The following is a 19999-nucleotide window of genomic DNA, read 5'->3' on the forward strand; positions in this document are numbered from 1 at the left end:
GGACAAGGGGAAGTTGTGAAATGTTAGTTTATGGGGGAAAATGTTTTCAATGAAAACAGATATTTGTTCCTTAATTGAACTATAATTCAATGATGCTACCGACATGCATTCCATCATACATTTTCAAGCAGTGTAATGGTATTGTTAAGATATTATATGGTCAGGAAAAAAAAACATGCATCAGTATGCAGAAAATCCATACCCCTAAAGAAAGACAAGGGCCTCCCAGATGTGGAACTGTACAATGTGGCGTTTGAGCTGTCCAGAATGGCTAAGCACTGAGAAGAGAGGGGGCTGGGGAGAGATTGGACAGTGTTTTGACAGCTCCTTTGGACCATTACATATTCTATCCCAACAAAGAGCCAATAGTACAGATCTTGAGGGCATCAATTCTATGCCATTCTAGGGCAGTGTGGTTGTCAAAAAATACATAAAAGTATCAAAGAGTCTCCACATAGACAAAGATATAATATGCTTCTGTATGATATAATCCTGCTATTTGTGTGGGGAAACTGTCAATAATGTGGGGAAAAAATGGGTAAGAGAAAGGTTCATACTTTGGGAGACGTTGAAGAAGAAATGGGGAATAAATATAACCTTTGTGATATTGACCTATGGAGATATATGCAAATGAAAAGCTGTGTGTCAACACTAGGTGGTGCCATTATGAAAAAGGCAATATTGTAGAACATTTATTTTCTCTACCACGCTCTGTACAATCAGATTCTTTATTTTGCAAAATGCTGTTTAAGGTTTAAAAATTATTCCTATGAAAACTTGAGAATTGTGTGGCAAAGGGATTTACAATGTGAGCTACAGTATGTAAGAAGACATGGATGTATATTATTTCAAATATTTGGCAAGATGTCAGACAACCCAAGGGAAAAAGTATACAATTTAAAGTTTTTCAATTCAAAGGTTACATAGGATGGGTTTATCACAGGATGATGTGTGTTGGCGATATGAAGGGGCAAAAGGAACTCTCCTTCATGCACCGTGGGAATGCCCAGATGTGCACCCCCTATGGGACAAAGAATTACAGTGCATGGGAGATGGCATTGGATGGTACCTTGGTCACCATGGCTGTCTGTTGAGTAACAAGTCTGAAACAAGGGGGATTTCAAATATGATGTTTTAGGTATTGTATCAGTTTAAAGGCTGGTCCTTAAACATTGGAAAAGCTCTCATGAGCCCATGTTCACAGAGTGGATGAATATGTTGATAAAAACAACAGTGGATTAAATCATGTTAGAAAAAGGCTGGGGACAAATAATAAAAACTCCCAAAAGATATCGGAATGATTCTTGTGTTTCCTTAATGGCACATAAAATAATAACATGGCCATGAAATAGCATATAATTTACCAGGAAGAAAATGTCCCCATGTATTTGTGTTTTTGTTTTGTGTAATGTGTTGGTTGTTTTGTGTTAAAGATGCTTTAAAAAAAAATGGTCTCAGTTGAGTTGAAGAGGGCCTGATACAGATTGTTAGGAAACCAACTGCATAGTAAAGGTTGTGTAAATCCCCAGTGAATATCTATGTGTGTAATCCTCTGTAGTACGCCTCAGCTACAGGCCACCTCCTGCTGAGCAGCAACTGGGTGCAAGAAAAGAAGCCACACTCAACAAAACACTCACCCACGTCCTCGCACAATACCCCAAGCAATTAAGATAAATTCTGTAATGATTTTGTTACTTCATCTTCAGTTTCATTTAACAGCAGGGTAAAAAAAAGGGAAATTGTGTGCTTACGGCCTAATTGTACAGTCAATAGGATAAAAAGCATGAAAAGGTTTTGAAAAATCCTACAAAGAGATTGGAACTTGAAGGCAGGGTAATAGTGAAGAAGGCATGTTTAGTATTTATGCACATGGGAGATGAAAAGAGGGACTTTCAAGACATTGCCGTTACTCAGCATGAAAAGTAGGGCCTACAGGAAAAATGTGAGTTAGTTATTGTTCTTAACTGTGCTCTCTCTCTTTTGCTTTCTCTCTTTATCTATGTCTCTCTCTCTCTCTCTCCCTCTTGTGTGTGTGTGTGTGTGTGTGTGTGTGTGTGTCTGTGTGTGTGTGTGTGTGTGTGTGAGAGAGAGAGAGAGCGAGAGAGAGAGAGAGGTGTGTATGTGAGAATGAGAGAGGGGAATATCTAACCTCTGTGTGTACTGGATGTGTGTATGGATGTGTGTATGTGCACTTGCACGAAGGTGTGTAGGTTTCTTTTTTGTCCACGCTGCACACACACCTTATCAGCAGCCCTAAACAAAATGCTATTGATAAAGGTAGGTAGGCTATAATCACCTGCCAATGTACCATCCAGGAAGCCTCTATACCAAAACAGCATATTTGGATACAGCTTCAAGTAAGGCCTAATCACACCTAAAGTTCACATTTCCACATCCGCATAACAGCTCAGTAAAGCTTACCAAAATATTGGGGAAATGTGTGGAACTTTTCCTTGATAATGCCTGATGAACAATACATATTATTAGTTGACATTATCGTCTTTTATTGAGTTGCACTAAGTTCATCACTCTAACTACTGTGTTGAATATTCATTATCAGTGATTATTATGATATGATAAACAGTTTTATATAAACGTTGAGCTAGCAAATGTTTTTTAAATTATATGCAGTATAGATCATCATTTTATTATGACGTATACAGTAAGTGCTTTGAATTTGTCTAGGAAATGGGAAATGAACACGTCGCTTGCTTTTGACGTATTCGCACGATGTGCTTATTTTTAGTCCTGACCGATTTATCTGAAAAAATATCTATGAGCTTTTGTGAAAAATAACAGAAGTGATTTGCAAATACTAGTGCATTAAACCCCCCAAAATGTATTTCACATAATTACAACAATAAACGTTGTTAAATTCCTATAAATCTAGCTGTTGTACAGAACTCAAGACTTCAACCCCCATAATGCATATGGGCTTTAGTTTAATCGAAACTATAAACAAGTGACGGGTTGAGAGGTCGAAGCGAGAAACCGGTTGAATGACAGCACGGCTGTACGTTTGGCTGTGATTAAGGTAAAACATCTTACCGACATACAAAGTACTGGTTTTCAGTTATCCGATAGCTAGTTATGAATTATATTATTTCACCTCACGTATATGTTTGTTAGAACAGTGCTCCCTAACGCATGTTACAAAACGTCTTGCATAAGTGAATGTCATACTCTGCGTCTCACCACAGCCACTGTTCCATTATATTACACAGAAACCGATACTGGAAGTATTGAAATGTTCATTGATGTAGTCGATAGACTATATAGCTGTGGCTCAGGTTGATGCTGCAGTCATTTTCTGCGTGACTGTGACCAGTGATGTAGCTAGTGGTAAAAAAAGGTTGGTAAACTATCAACTCGAGATAAAAACGAACAACTACCGATATAAACTAAGACATTAGATTTTTTTTTATTGTTTGATTGCACGGATAATTTTTTTGTTGCTGTGTATGTGTTGCTTTACTGTCCAAATCAAATGCCTGGATAGCCTCTCTGTCTGCTTGTTTTCGCTCTTGCTTTGCTTACTGCATTACAGCCTGCCTCTGCCTCCTCACCAGCCTGGTCTCAGAGCATTTTGTATTATTCTATATGTAAATCCGAGCCACTCCATTTAGTATGATATGCTACGTTTCGTATGCAATGTATTAATTTGTGGATGTCCGTCACCCATTTTGTATGTTACGAATTGCAATTTGTATTATGTTACGAATTTGATAAACATAGAATACTGTATGTTACAAATTTGCAAAATGTATGGTATGTTATGAATTCTAACTAGGTGGCTAACGTTAGCCTACCAGACGAGTTCAATAACAGGCGAGCTAAATATGCTATGTTCGCTTTCAAGGCAAGTAACACTGAAACATGCATGTTCTGGACGACTGTGTGATCACGCTCTCCGCAGCCGATGCGAGTAAGACCTTTAAAACAGGTCAACATTCACAAAGCCACAGGGCCAGATGGATTACCAAGACGTGTAATCTGAGCATGCGCTGACCAACGGACATTTTCAGGCTGTCCCTGACTGAATCTGTATTACCAACATGTTTCAAGCAGACCACCATAGTCCCTGTGCCCAAGAACACTAAGTTAACCTGCCAAAATGACTACTGACCCGTAGCACGACTACTGACTATCTGTAGCCATGAAGTGCTTTGAAAGGCTGGTCATGGCTCACACCTACACCATTATCCCAGAAAACCGAGACCCACTTTGCAAACCTCCCCAACAGATCCACAGATGATGCAGTCTCTTGCATTCCACACTGCCTTTCCCACCTGGACAAAAGGAACACCTATGTGAGAATGCTATTAATTGACTACAGCTCAGCGTTCAACACCATAGTGCCCTCAAAGCTCATCACTAAGCTAAAGACCCTGGGACTAAACACCTCCCTCTGCAACTGGATCCTGGACTTCCTGACGGCCGCCCCCAGGTATTGAGGGTAGGTAATAACACATCTACCACGCGGATCCTCAACAAGGGGGCCCCTCAGGGGTGCCTGCTCAGTTCCCTCCTGTACTCCCTGCTCACTCATGACTGCATCTCCAGGCAAGACTCCAACACCATTAAGTTTGCCGATGACACAACAATAAGACCGCCTATAGAGAGGAGTTCAGAGACCTAGCAGTGTGGTGCCAGGATAACAACCTCGACCTCAACGTGATCAAGACAAATTAGATGATTGTGGACTACTGGAAAAGGATGACTGAGCATGCCCCCATTCCCCTTGACAGGGCTGTAGGGGAGCAGGTTGAGTGCTTCAAGTTCCTTGGTGTCCACATCACCAACAAACTGTCATGGTCCCAACATACCAAGACAGTCAAATCAAATGTATTTATATATAGCCCTTCGTACATCAGCTGATCTCTCAAAGTGCTGTACAGAAACCCAGCCTAAAACCCCAAACAACAAGCAATGCAGGTGTAGAAGCACGGTGGCTAGGAAAAACTCCCTAGAAAGGCCAAAACCTAGGAAGAAACCTAGAGAGGAACCAGGCTATGTGGGGTGGCCAGTCCTCTTCTGGCTGTGCCGGGTGGAGATTATAACAGAACATGGACAAGATGTTCAAATGTTCATAAATGACCAGCATGGTCCAATAATAATAAGGCAGAACAGTTGAAACTGGAGCAGCAGCACGGCCAGGTGGACTGAGGACAGCAAGGAGTCATTTTTTTTTATTTTTTTTATTTCACCTTTATTTAACCAGGTAGGCTAGTTGAGAACAAGTTCTCATTTGCAACTGCGACCTGGCCAAGATAAGGCATAGCAGTGTGAACAGACAACACAGAGTTACACATGGAGTAAACAATTAACAAGTCAATAACACAGTAGAAAAAAAGGGGAGTCTATATATACATTGTGTGCAAAAGGCATGAGGTAGGCAAATAATTACAATTATGCAGATTAACACTGGAGTGATAAGTGATCAGATGGTTATGTACAGGTAGAGATATTGGTGTGCAAAAGAGCAGAAAAATAAAAATAAATAAATAAAAACAGTATGGGGGTGAAGTAGGTGAAAATGGGTGGGCTATTTACCAATAGACTATGTACAGCTGCAGCGATCGGTTAGCTGCTCAGATAGCAGATGTTTGAAGTTGGTGAGGGAGATAAAAGTCTCCAACTTCAGCGATTTTTGCAATTCGTTCCAGTCACAGGCAGCAGAGAACTGGAACGAAAGGCGGCCAAATGAGGTGTTGGCTTTAGGGATGATCAGTGAGATACACCTGCTGGAGCGCGTGCTACGGATGGGTGTTGCCATCGTAACCAGTGAACTGAGATAAGGCGGAGCTTTACCTAGCATGGACTTGTAGATGACCTGGAGCCAGTGGGTCTGGCGACGAATATGTAGCGAGGGCCAGCCGACTAGAGCATACAAGTCGCAGTGGTGGGTGGTATAAGGTGCTTTAGTGACAAAACGGATGGCACTGTGATAAACTGCATCCAGTTTGCTGAGTAGAGTGTTGGAAGCAATTTTGTAGATGACGTCGCCGAAGTCGAGGATCGGTAGGATAGTCAGTTTTACTAGGGTAAGTTTGGCGGCGTGAGTGAAGGAGGCTTTGTTGCGGAATAGAAAGCCGACTCTTGATTTGATTTTCGATTGGAGATGTTTGATATGGGTCTGGAAGGAGAGTTTAGAGTCTAGCCAGACACCTAGGTACTTATAGATGTCCACATATTCAAGGTCGGAACCATCCAGGGTGGTGATGCTGGTCAGGCGTGCGGGTGCAGGCAGCGAACGGTTGAAAAGCATGCATTTGGTTTTACTAGCGTTTAAGAGCAGTTGGAGGCCACGGAAGGAGTGCTGTATGGCATTGAAGCTCGTTTGGAGGTTAGATAGCACAGTGTCCAAGGACGGGCCGGAAGTATATAGAATGGTGTCGTCTGCGTAGAGGTGGATCAGGGAATCGCCCGCAGCATGAGAAACATCATTGATATATACAGAGAAAAGAGTCGGCCCGAGAATTGAACCCTGTGGCACCCCCATAGAGACTGCCAGAGGACCGGACAGCATGCCCTCCGATTTGACACACTGAACTCTGTCTGCAAAGTAATTGGTGAACCAGGCAAGGCAGTCATCCGAAAAACCGAGGCTACTGAGTCTGCCGATAAGAATACGGTGATTGACAGAGTCGAAAGCCTTGGCAAGGTCTATGAAGACGGCTGCACAGTACTGTCTTTTATCGATGGCGGTTATGATATCGTTTAGTACCTTGAGCGTGGCTGAGGTACACCCGTGACCGGCTCGGAAACCAGATTGCACAGCGGAGAAGGTACGGTGGGATTCAAGATGGTCAGTGACCTGTTTGTTGACTAGGCTTTCGAAAACCTTAGATAGGCAGGGCAGGATGGATATAGGTCTGTAACAGTTTGGGTCCAGGGTGTCGCCCCCTTTGAAGAGGGGGATGACTGCGGCAGCTTTCCAATCCTTGGGGATCTCAGACGATATGAAAGAGAGGTTGAACAGGCTGGTAATAGGGGTTGCGACAATGGCGGCGGATAGTTTCAGGAATAGAGGGTCCAGATTGTCCAGCCCAGCTGATTTGTACGGGTCCAGGTTTTGCAGCTCTTTCAGGACATCTGCTATCTGGATTTGGGTAAAGGAGAACCTGGAGAGGCTTGGGCGAGTAGCTGCGGGGGGGGGGGAGCTGTTGTCCGAGGTTGGAGTAGCCAGGCGGAAGGCATGGCCAGCCGTTGAGAAATGCTTGTTGAAGTTTTCGATAATCATGGATTTATCGGTGGTGACCGTGTTACCTAGTCTCAGTGCAGTGGGCAGCTGGGAGGAGGTGCTCTTGTTCTCCATGGACTTCACAGTGTCCCAGAACTTTTTGGAGTTGGAGCTACAGGATGCAAACTTCTGCCTGAAGAAGTTGGCTTTAGCTTTCCTGACTGACTGTGTGTATTGGTTCCTGACTTCCCTGAACAGTTGCATATCGCGGGGACTATTCGATGTTAGCGCAGTCCGCCACAGGATGTTTTTGTGCTGGTCGAGGGCAGTCAGGTCTGGAGTGAACCAGGGGCTATATCTGTTCTTAGTTCTGCATTTTTTGAACGGAGCATGCTTATCTAAAATGGTGAGGAAGTTACTTTTAAAGAAAGACCAGGCATCCTCAACTGACGGGATGAGGTCAATGTCCTTCCAGGATACCCGGGCCAGGTCGATTAGAAAGGCCTGCTCACAGAAGTGTTTTAGGGAGCGTTTGACAGTGATGAGGGGTGGTCGTTTGACTGCGGCTCCGTAGCGGATACAGGCAATGAGGCAGTGATCGCTGAGATCCTGGTTGTAGACAGCGGAGGTGTATTTGGAGGGCCAGTTGGTCAGGATGACGTCAATGAGGGTGCCCTTGTTTACAGAGTTAGGGTTGTACCTGGTGGGTTCCTTGATGATTTGAGTGAGATTGAGGGCATCTAGCTTAGATTGTAGGACTGCCATGTCAGGTAGTCCTGAGGCATGGTCCTAGGGCTCAGGTCCTCTGAGAGAGAGAAAGAAAGAGGGAGAGAATTAGAGAGAGCACACTTAAATTCACACAGGACACCGAATAGGACAGGAGAAGTACTCCAGATATAACAAACTGACCCTAGCCCCCCCGACACAAACTACTGCAGCATAAATACTGGAGGCTGAGACAGGAGGGGTCAGGAGACACTGTGGCCCCATCCGAGGACACCCCCGGACAGGGCCAAACAGGAAGGATATAACCCCACCCACTTTGCCAAAGCACAGCCCCCACACCACTAGAGGGATATCTTCAACCACCAACTTACCATCCTGAGACAATGCTGAGTATAGCCCACAAAGATTTCCGCCACGGCACAACCCAAGGGAAGGGAGGCGCCAACCCAGACAAGGGGATCACATCAGTGACTCAACCCACTCAGGTGACGCACCCCTCCCAGGGACGGTATGAGAGAGCCCCAGTAAGCCAGTGATTCAGCCCCTGTAATAGGGTTTGGCAGAGAATCCCAGTGGAAAGAGGGGAACCGGGCAGGCAGAGACAGCAAGGTCGGTTCGTTGCCTCAGAGCCTTTCCGTTCACCTTCCCACTCCTGGGCCAGACTACACTCAATCATATAACCCACTGAAGAGATGAGTCTTCAGTGAAGACTTAAAGGTTGAGACCTAGTTTGCGTCTCTCACATGGGTAGGCAGACCGTTCCATAAAAATGAAGCTCTATAGGAGAAAGCCCTGCCTCCAGCTGTTTGCTTAGAAATTCTAGGGATAATTAGGAGGCCTGCGTCTTGTGACCGTAGCGTACGTGTAGGTATGTACGGCAGGACCAAATCAGAGAGATAGGTAGGAGCAAGCCCATGTAATGCTTTGTAGGTTAGCAGTAAAACCTTGAAATCAGCCCTTGCTTTGACAGGAAGCCAGTGTAGGGAGGCTAGCACTGGAGTAATATGATCAAATTTTTTGTTTCAGTCAGGATTCTAGCAGCCGTATTTAGCTCTAACTGAAGTTTATTTAGTACTTTATCCGGGTAGCCGGAAAGTAGAGCATTGCAGTAGTCTAACCTAGAAGTGACAAAAGCATGGATACATTTTTCTGCATCATTTTTGGACAGAAAGTTTCTGATTTTTGCAATGTTACGTAGATGGAAAAAAAGCTGTCCTTGAAATGGTCTTGATATGTTCTTCAAAAGAGAGAATAGGGTCCAGAGTAACGCCGAGGTCCTTCACAGTTTTATTTGAGACGACTGTACAACCATTAAGATTAATTGTCAGATTCAACAGAAGATCTCTTTGTTTCTTGGGACCAAGTTTAAAAGTAGAAATTTTGCAGCCATCCACTTCCTTATGTCTGAAACACAAGCTTCTAGCGAGGGCAATTTTGGGGCTTCACCATGTTTCATTGAAATGTACAGCTGTGTGTCATCTGCATAGCAGTGAAAGTTAACATTAAGTTTTCGAATGACATCCCCAAGAGGTTATATATATGTATGTGTGTGTGTGTGTATATGTATATATATATATATATATATATATATATATATATATATATATATATATATATATATATATATATATATATATATATATATATATATATGTATATGTATGTGTGTGTGTGTGTGTATATGTATGTGGTCCTAAAACGGAACCTTGACGTACACCGAAATTTACAGTTGATTTGTCAGAGGACAAACCATTCAGAGACAAACTGATATCTTTCCGACAGATAAGATCTAAACCAGGCCAGAACTTGTCCGTGTAGACCAATTTGGGTTTCCAATCTCTCCGAAATAATTTGGTGATCGATGGTATCAAAAGCAGCACTAAGGTCTAGGAGCACAAGGACAGATGCAGAGCCTCGGTCTGATGCCATTAAAAGGTAATTGACCACCTTCACAAGTGCAGTCTCAGTGCTATGATTGGGTCTAAAACCAGACTGAAGCATTTCGTATACATTGTTTGTCTTCAGGAAGGCAGTGAGTTGCTGCGCAACAGCCTTTTCTAAAAATTGAGAGGAATGGGAGATTCGATATAGGCCGATTTAGTTTTTTATATTTTCTGGGTCAAGGTTTGGCTTTTTGAAGAGAGGCTTTATTACTGCCACTTTTAGTGAGTTTGGTACACATCCGGTGGATAGAGAGCTGTTTATTATGTTCAACATAGGAAGGACAAGCACAGGACGCAGCTCTTTCAGTAGTTTTGTTGGAATAGGCTCCAGTATGCAGCTTGAAGGTTTAGAGGCCATGATTATTTTCATCATTGTGTCAAGAGATATAGTACTAAAACACTCGAGCGTCTCTCTTGATCCTAGGTCCTGGCAGAGTTGTGCAGACTCAGGACAACTGAGCTTTGAAGGAATACGCAGATTTAAAGAGGAGTCCGTAATTTGCTTTCTAATAATCATGATCTTTTCCTCAAAGAAGTTAATGAATTGATCACTGCTAAAGTGAAAGCCATCCTCTCTTGGGGAATGCTGCTTTTTAGTTAGCTTTGCGACAGTATCAAAAAGGAATTTCGGACTGTTCTTATTTTCCTCAATTAGGTTGGAAAAATAGGATGATCGAGCAGCAGTAAGGGCTCTTCGGTTCTGTCTTTCCAAGCTAGTCGGAAGACTTCCAGTTTGGTGTGGCGCCATTTCCGTTCCAATTTTCTGGAAGCTTGCTTCAGGGCTCGGGTATTTTCTGTGTACCAGGGAAGCTAGTTTCTTATGAGAAATGTTTTTAGGGGTGCAACTGCATCTAGGGTATTGCGCAAGGTTAAATTGAGTTCCTCAGTTAGGTGGTTAACTGATTTTTGTCCTCTGGCATCCTTGGGTAGACAGAGGGAATCTGGAAGGACATCAAGGAATCTTTGTGTTGTCTGTGAATTTATAGCACGACTTTTGATGTTCCTTGTTTGGGGTCTGAGCAGATTATTTATTGCAATTGCAAACGTAATAAAATGGTGGTCCGATAGTCCAGGATTATGAGGAAAAACATTTAAAATCCACAACATTTATTCCATGGGACAAAACTAGGTCCAGAGTATGACTGTGACAGTGAGTGGGTCCAGAGACATGTTGGACAAAACCCACTGAGTCGATGATGGCTCCGAAAGCCTTTTGGAGTGGGTCTGTGGACTTTTCCATGTGAATATTAAAGTCACCAAAGAATATTAGAATATTATCTGCTATGACTACAAGGTCCGATAGGAATTCAGGGAACTCAATGAGGAACGCTGTATATGGCCCAGGAGGCCTGTAAACCGTAGCTATAAAAAGTGATTGAGTAGGCTGCATAGATTTCATGACTAGAAGCTCAAAAGACGAAAACATCATTTTTTTTGTTGTAAATTGAAATTTGCTATCGTAAATGTTAGCAACACCTCCGCCTTTGCTGGATGCACTAGTGTAGCCAGGAGGTGAGGCCTCATTTAACACAGTAAATTCATCAGGCTTAAGCCATGTTTCAGTCAGGCCAATCACATCAAGATTATGATCAGTGATTAGTTCATTGACTATAATTGCCTTTGAAGTAAGGGATCTAACATTAAGTAGCCCTATTTTGAGATGTGAGGTATCATGATCTCTTTCAATAATGACAGGAATGGAGGTGGTCTTTATCCTAGTGAGATTGCTACGGCGAACACCGCCATGTTTAGTTTTGCCCAACCTAGGTCGAGGCACAGACACGGTCTCAATGGTGATAGCTGAGCTGACTACACTGACTGTGCTAGTGGCAGACTCCACTATGCTGGCAGGCTGGCTAACAGCCTACTGCCTGGCCTGCACCCTATTTCATTGTGGAGCTAGAGGAGTTAGAGCCCTGTCTATGTTGGTAGATAAGATGAGAGCACCCCTCCAGCTAGGATGGAGTCCGTCACTCCTCAGCAGGTCAGGCTTGATCCTGTTTGTGGGTGAGTCCCAGAAAGAGGGCCAATTATCTACAAATTCTATCTTTTGGGAGGGGCAGAAAACAGTTTTCAACCAGCGATTGAGTTGTGAGACTGCTGTAGAGCTCATCACTCCCCCTAACTGGGAGGGGGAGAGGGCACGACAAAACCTATTCCCCCACAGGATATTGAGAAGATTTGGCATGGGTCCACAGATCCTCAAAAGGTTCTACAGCTGCACCATCGAGGTTGCGTCACTGCCTAGTATGGCAACTGGTCGGCCTTTGACCGCACGGCACTACAGAGGTTAGTGCGTACGGCCATGTACATCACTGAGGCCAAGCTTCCTGCCATCCAGGACCTTTATACCAGGCAGTGTCAGAGGAAGGCCCTAAAAATTGTCAGACTCCAGCCACTCTGGTCATAGACTGTTCTGTCTGCTTACACATGGCAAGCGGTACTGGATCGTGAAATCTATGTCCGAAAGGCTTCTTTACAGCTTCTACCCCCAAGCCACAAGATAGAGTTCCTCTGTCCAGTGTCTGTGTTCTTTTGCCCATCTTTTCTTTTTATTGGCCAGTCTGAGATATTTTTCTTTGCAACTCTGCATAGAAGGCCAGGGTAGCCTAGTGGTTAGGGCGTTGGACTAGTAACCAGAAGGTTGCAAGTTCAAATCCCCGAGCTGACAAGGTACAAATCTGTAATTTTGCCCCTGAACAGGCAGTTAACCTGTTCAGGCCGTGTGTAGGCCGTCATTGAAAATAAGAATGTTCTTAACTGACTTGCCTAGTTAAATAAAGGTAAAATAAATCCCGGAGTTGCCTCTTCACTGTTGACATTGAGACTGGTGTTTTGCAGGTACTATTTAATGAAGGTGCCAGTTGAGGACTTGTGAGGTGTCTGTTTCTCAAACTTGACACTCTAATGTACTTGTCCTCTTGCTCAGTTGTGCACCGGGGCCTCTCACTCTTTCTATTCTGGTTACAGCCAGTTTGCGCTGTTCTGTGAAGGGAGTAGTATACAGCGTTGTACGGGATCTTCAGGTTCTTGGCAATTCCTCGCATGGAATAGCCTTCTATTCTAAGAACAAGAATAGACTGACGAGTTTAAAAAGTAAGTACTATGTTTCTGGCCATTTTGAGCCTGTAATCGAACCCACAAATGCTGATGCTCCAGATACTGAACTCGTCTAAAGAAGGCCAGTTTTATTGCTTCTTTAATCAGAAACAAGTTTTCAGCTGTGCTAACATAATTGCAAAAGGGTTTTCTAATGAACAATTAGCCTTTTTAAGATTATAAACTTGAATTAGCTAACACAACGTGCCATTGGAACACAGGAGTGATGGTTGCTGATGGGCCTCTGTACGCCTATGAAGATATTGTAGCCGTTTACAGCTACAATAGTCATTTACAACATTAACAATGTCTGAACTGTATTTCTGATCGTTTTGATGTTATTTTAATGGACAAAATGTGCTTTTCAAAAACTAGGACATTTCAGAGTGACCCCAAACATCTATGTGTACATGCATACAGTTGAAGTAAGACGTTTACATACACCTTAGCCAAATACATTTAAACTCAGTTTTTCACAATTCCTGAAATTTTGATCCTATTAAAAATTAGGACCCCCACTTTATTTTAAGAATGTGAAATGTCAGAATAATTGTAGAGATTTATTTCAGCTTGTATTTCTTTCATCACATTCCAATTGGGTCAAAAGTGTTTCAGGTGACCCTCAAAAAGATCCCTACAATAAGTTGGGTCAATTTTGGCCCATTTCTCCTTCAGAGCTGGTGTAACTGAGTCAGGTTTGTAGGCTTCCTTGCTCGCACACGCTTTTTTTCCCTTTCAGTTCTGCCCACACATTTTCTATAGGTTTGAGGTCAGGGCTTTGTGTTGGCCACTCCAATACCTTGACTTTGTCCTTAAGCCATTTTATCACAGCTTTAGAAGTATGGTTGGGGTCATTGTCCATTTGGAAGACCCATTTGCGACCAAGCTTTAAATTTCTGACTGATGTCTTGAGATGTTGCTTCAATATATCCAAACAATTTTCTTCCTCATGATGTCATCTATTTTGTGAATTGCACCAGTCCCTCCTGCAGCAAAGCACCCCCACAACATGATGCCGCCATCCCCATGCTTCACGGTTGGGATGGTGTACTTTGGCTTGCAAGCCTCCTCCAAACATAACGATGGTCATTATGGCCAAGCATTTCTATTTTTGTTTCAGCAGACCAGAGGACATTTCTCCAAAAAAAGTATGACCTTTGTCCCCATGTGCAGTTGCAAACCGTAGTCTGGCTTTTTTATGGCGGTTTTGGAGTAGTGGCTTCTTCCTTGCTGAGCGGCCTTTCAGGTTATGTGGATAAAGATACTTTTGTACCTGTTTCCTCCTGCATCTTCACAAGGTTATTTGCTGTTGTTCTGGGATTGATATACACTTTTCGCACCAAATTACATTCATCTCTAGGATACAGAACGCCTCTCCTTCCTAAGTGGTATGATGGCGCGTGGTCCCATGGTGTTTATACTTGCGTACTATTGTTTGTACAGATGAAGGTGGTAACTTCAGGCGTTTGGAAATTGCTCCCAAGGATGAACCAGACTTGTGGAGGTCTACAATTTGTTTTCTGAGGTCTTGGCTGATTTCTTTTGATTTTCCCATGATGTCAAGCAAAGATGCACTGAGTCTGAAGTTAGGCCTTGAAATACATCCACAGGTACACCTCCAATTGACTCAAATGATGTCAATTAGCCTATCAGAAGCTTCTAAAGCCATGACATCATTTTCTGGAATTTTCCAAGCTGTTTAAAGGCACAGTCAACTTTGTATGTAAACTTCTGACCCACTGGAATTGTGATACAGTGAATTATAAGTGAAATAATCTGTCTGTAAACAATTGTTGGAGAAAGGACTTCTGTCATGCCCAAAGTAGATGTCCTAACCGACTTGCCAAAACTATAGTTTGTTAACAAGGAATTTGTGGAGTGGTTGAAAAATGAGTTTTAATGACTCCAACCTAAGTGTACAGAAATGTAGCTTCTGCGCATGTGTATATTCTATACTTTATATGCGTGGAGAACAGGCTACTCAGGCTGATGGTGATCGTTTTGATGAAGTTAGGTCAAAGCAGAGTCTGTTTGCAAGATCACATGATAGTATTCTACAGAATCCGAAATATTATGGCATCGTGTAATGTTACTGTTTGACAACCATCTGCTCTAAAACTTGCTCACTTTACATCAACCTGAAACAACACTGTAGGATACTTGAAAAACTAAGATTTAAATGAATATCGGCAGTTGGTATGCAGATGCTGCATGGATGTTTCACCGTTAAAACTTTGTACAGAACTAATAATATAATGACCACACCCCCTTGGTTTGAAGCAATTGAAATGGTAAAACCAGCCTATTTCCCAGAGACATGCAATTTCACCCTTGAGGAGGTAGATAATGTGTTGATTTCCCTACCAAACAAGGCAAGTGAATCCGATGGTGTCACTTATGAGGTTTTTTAAAGGCCACACGGCCCCAGTCCTCCCATGCCCTCATGCATATCTTCAATGCCTGTCTGATTAATGGAAAGGTACCCGACTCATGGCTGGGTGCTCTTATCCACGGAATACTAAAAAACATTCAATGTTCCAGATGATCCATCTATACTGAACAATAATATAAACGCAACGATTTCAAAGATTTGACTGAATTACAGTTCATAGAAGGGAAGTGTGATCCCGCAGGGGAAGAAGCTGAGTGTGGAGTTCCTGGGCTGGCGTTGTTACAACGTGGCCTGCGGTTACGGGGCCAGTTGGACGTACTGCCAATTTCTCTAAAGTGACATTGGAGTTGGGTTATGGTAGAGAAATGAACATTACATTCTCTGGCAACAGCTCTGTTGGACATTCCTGCAGTCCGCATGCCAATTGTACTCTCCCTCAACTTGAGATATCTTTGGCATTGGGTTGTGTGACACAACTGGCCATTTATTGTCCCCAGCACAAGGTGCACCTGTAATGATCATGCTGTTTAATCAGCTTCTTGTTATGCCATACATGTCCGGTAGATGGATTATCTTGGCAAAGGAGAAATGTGCACAAGAAAAGAAATAAGCTTTTTTAAAAATGGGACCAACACGATACATGTTGCATTTATATTTTTGTTCTGTATACATGGAGAGACAATTCCCTCTTTCCCTTTGTCTGTAAAGTGTTCATGAAATGCTTGCTCGCCCACATACTACCATGGCTGTTAGATACAGGCATTCTCTCCCAAACAAAAGGCATATACAGACAGACAGACGGCATGAATGAGCATGTTTTCTGCATAAAAACTGGAATTGATGTCTCAAAGCATGAACTGATAAGCCCCCAACACTAGTGTTCTCTCTGCATGAAACATACAGCTATCATGAATGTAAGTTAAATGTTGCTAGCATGGGGGGGGCTTGTCCATGAGTTGAGGAGCTTGTCCATGTGTATTCAACCAGACTTGAAATGATTGACATTTCCCCTCTGCCTGTGGTCATGAAGCTAGACGCTGTGAGAGAGGTGGCCTAGCAAAGATTCAACATCTGCTTGCCAATGTGCTTATACCAAGTAGGTTCTGAGTGAAATGAATAACAAAATAATTTGTGGTGAGAAAGTGGCTATGCTTAAACACACACCACACGTGACGTTACACTGCTACCAGACTGTCTCACCTGTTGAACATGTTAACAGAAACGATGCGCCAGTTTGGGACTTAGCCAGAGCCTCCCTCCTTCTGGACCACAGGAAGTGGAATGTGCCACTGACAATGAGGACAACTTCCTGGGCTTCAGGAGGAACACTAATTGGATACTTGTGCTGCGGCCTTTGGAGTCTGGTCAGACTGGCCGGACCCGTGCAACCGGAGCTCAGATGGGCATGGACTGATACGCAAACTGAGCCAGTGACTGCCTCTGATGCAGTTGTGGCAGACCCCTGTGTTGTGGAGGCTTCTGTCACCCATGACGGAACATCTCCTCCTACATCAAGGAAAACACTCCTCGGTATCAGACGGATGCAGCTATGGCAACACTGGCCTAAGTATGCAGGGGAAACTTGCTGCTCCAGACTGCTGACACCTCTGTCTCCCATTCCATGTGCTGTACCAGAATGCTGCCATTGGCGAGGACATTCTCACCTCTACTGTTAAACTGAGACTGCAATTTCAACCAACAAAATATAACCTAGCACTCTTGTACCCTGCAAACCATGACCCATTTTGTGTTCTTCATGAGTCAAATGCAATGGAGTTTGTTTCCCTTGTTGTGAATGGTTGCTGTTCATACAGTGTTTTGTACATTGTTAGACATGACTGCCTTGTCGACCTGATAGACAGCGAGGTGAAGACGAGTAAGTCTCATCAACAGCACACATTTATAAATATTCTTGTGGTTAAGAGGATGGTTTGATGTTGCTGATGATGTGTTCTCCTGTGTGCCAAATATGCCAGAGGGAGGTGCTCATTTTGGAAGTGGCTGCTCATTTGATGGCTGCATGGAGCAGGTCTTTGCTGACAAGTTTCTTAAATACCAGCCCCTTGTGGCACGCTTGGACAGCCTCGGGTGTAGGTGCAAGCTGGTTGCACTGATATTTGGACATGTACATTGGCTTACAGTGTGTGGCCTCCAGATTGCGGGGCTACCAAAAACTAGGGCTGTTCTGTTTCATCTTTTGGGGGCATCCTAGCTGTTTGGAGAAGGTGGTGCTTTTTGTACCCTTGACTGCTATGCATACAGGGACATTTGGAATGTTTTGGATCCTTTAATAAAAATATACATTTGAGTAATGGATTCAAATAAAGTATTTAAAATGTGCGTGCACAACATAAGCCTGTCGTCATGCTTGTGTGTCTTCCATATGTCACTCAATGCCAGCCTGCGTGTGCTCATTCTAAGTATGACAGTGGTGACTATTGCTTGAAACACTGAAGTTGTTAAAGACATCTGATTTTAAATGCAGTAGCTGCTACATTCAGTGACGGTATTGAAGACTGTCCTCTTCAAGCAACAGTAGTTAAATACTTGAGTATTATATAATATTTAGAAACACCACTTTGCATCCTGTTTTCATCTCTCCCCACCGAGTCTTTTTAAAAGCTACTTTACATGAAAGTACCCTTTTAGTGTTTGAAACTTTTGTACACGCTATTTATTTATTAGTTGAAGGTTTGAAAGTGCAAGGAGTTTGGAAATGGTTTATATACAGTAAATTCTGAACAAAAATATAAATGCAACAATTTCAAATATTATATTGAGTTACAGTTCATATGAGAATCAGTCCATTGAAAAATTCATTCATCTATGGATTTGACATGACTGGGAAAACAGATGCATAAAATGGGCCTCAGAATCTCATCACGGTATTTCTGTGTTCAAATTTCCATTGATAAAATGCAATTGTGTTCGTTGTCTGTAGCTTTTGTCTGCCCATACCATAACCCCACCGTCACCATGGGGCACTCTGTTCACAACGTTGATAATCCGCAAACCACTAGCCCACACGATGCAATACACGTGACGTGGTCTGTGGCTGTGAGGCCGGTTGGACAAACTGCCACATTTTTCCGAAATGATGTTGGAGGCAGCTTATGGTAGAGAAATTAACATTCAGTTCTTTGGCAACCACTTTGGTGAACATTCCTGCAGTCAGCATGCCAATTGCACGCTCCCTCAATTTGAGACTTCTGTTGCGTTGTGTGACAACACACATTTTAGAGAGGCCTTTTATCGTCCCAAGCACAAGGGGCACCTGTGTAATGATCATGCTGTTTAATCAGCTTCTTGATATGCCACAACTGTCAGGTGGCTGGATTATCTTGGCAAATAATAAATGCTCACTAACAGGGATGTAAAACAAATGTGCTTTTCGTATGTTAGGAACATTCCTGGGTTATTTTTATTTCAGCTCATGGGACCAACACTTTACATGTTGCATGTATACTTTTGTTCAGTGTGTACTTCATCAACTGTATTTCTTTATTATTAGTTGAGTATACCAGAGTGTAATATTGTTGGACCATATTTTCCTCGCTCCCCCAGTGCCTCCAATGGCTGGCCGGCTGCTGAAAGTGTCGTCTGTTGCAACGGCAGTGGTGGCGTCGTCAGGCTTCTACCTCTACAACAACAAACAACTGGACCCCAATGACATCAGCCTGGTCCGCTTCGGGCGGGCTGCAGCTACGGTCAGTACATAACCGCAACCACACAGACCCTACTGTAGAGCCACAGCACATAACCATGAGTACACAAACACATCCGTCTGGTCAGTATAGTATACCAACCACACAAACTAGGGTTGTAACGGTACATGTATTCGTACCGGACCGTTCTGTATGGGGACCTCGATTTATACATAGAAAAAAACTAGACCTATAGGTTATGTCTGAGCTGAATCTGAGCTGAAAAAACATTAAGGTCTATTCAGTTAAAACAAATAGAACTTATGCGCACGTTGCAATTAAATTCCAATCTTAATTGGCTAATTTCAAATGATCCTTTTGTGAAGAGCAACCGGGAACTAGTTCTGAACAATGGTGAGTGGTGGGGTCGATAAGCCAATGGCATTCTCCATTGTTTAAATCTCCAGTTTGGGAACAATTTGGCTTCCAAGTATATGACAATGAGGATGGACAGACTATTTCGCCACTGCTCAAAAATAATACAGTGCATTTGGAAAATATTCAGACCGCTTGCCTTTTTCCCCACATTTTGTTACATTGCAGCCTTTTTCTAAAATTGATTAAATGCACAATTTTCCTCATCATTCTACACACAATACCCCATAATGACAAAGCGAAAACAGGTTTTTCCTAAATGTTTGCAAATGTATAAAAAATAGAATAACAGGCGGCCTCTCGAGTGGCACAGGGGTCTAAGGTACTGCATCGCAGTGGTAGCTGTGCCACTAGAGATCCTGGTTCGAGTCCAGGCTCTGTGACAGCCGGCCGCGACCGGGAGACAATCGACCTTCACCTCTCCTGAGTCTGTACGGGAGTTGCAGCGATGGGACAAGACCGTAACTACCACTTGGATACCACGAAATTGAAAAAAAAAAATGAAATGCAGAAATACCTTTATTTACATACGTTTTCAGACCCTTTGTTTTGAGACTCAATTGAACTCGGGTGCATC

General features: G+C 43.1%; 1 protein-coding gene across 1 annotated transcript in view; it reads left to right on the forward strand.

Moving 5' to 3' along the window:
• Positions 1-2917: 2917 nt before the first annotated feature.
• Positions 2918-19999, forward strand: part of adck1 (aarF domain containing kinase 1) — a 171861-nt gene continuing 154779 nt past the window's right edge. Inside the window, exons 1-2 of the mRNA XM_021573702.2 lie at positions 2918-3034; positions 18908-19050. Of these exons, the coding sequence (XP_021429377.2) occupies positions 18916-19050 (135 nt within the window). The 5' untranslated portion in view covers positions 2918-3034; positions 18908-18915. The remainder of the gene's footprint in view (positions 3035-18907; positions 19051-19999) is intronic.

Source organism: Oncorhynchus mykiss, chromosome 19, assembly GCF_013265735.2.
Source record: "Oncorhynchus mykiss isolate Arlee chromosome 19, USDA_OmykA_1.1, whole genome shotgun sequence".
NCBI lineage: Eukaryota > Metazoa > Chordata > Actinopteri > Salmoniformes > Salmonidae > Oncorhynchus > Oncorhynchus mykiss.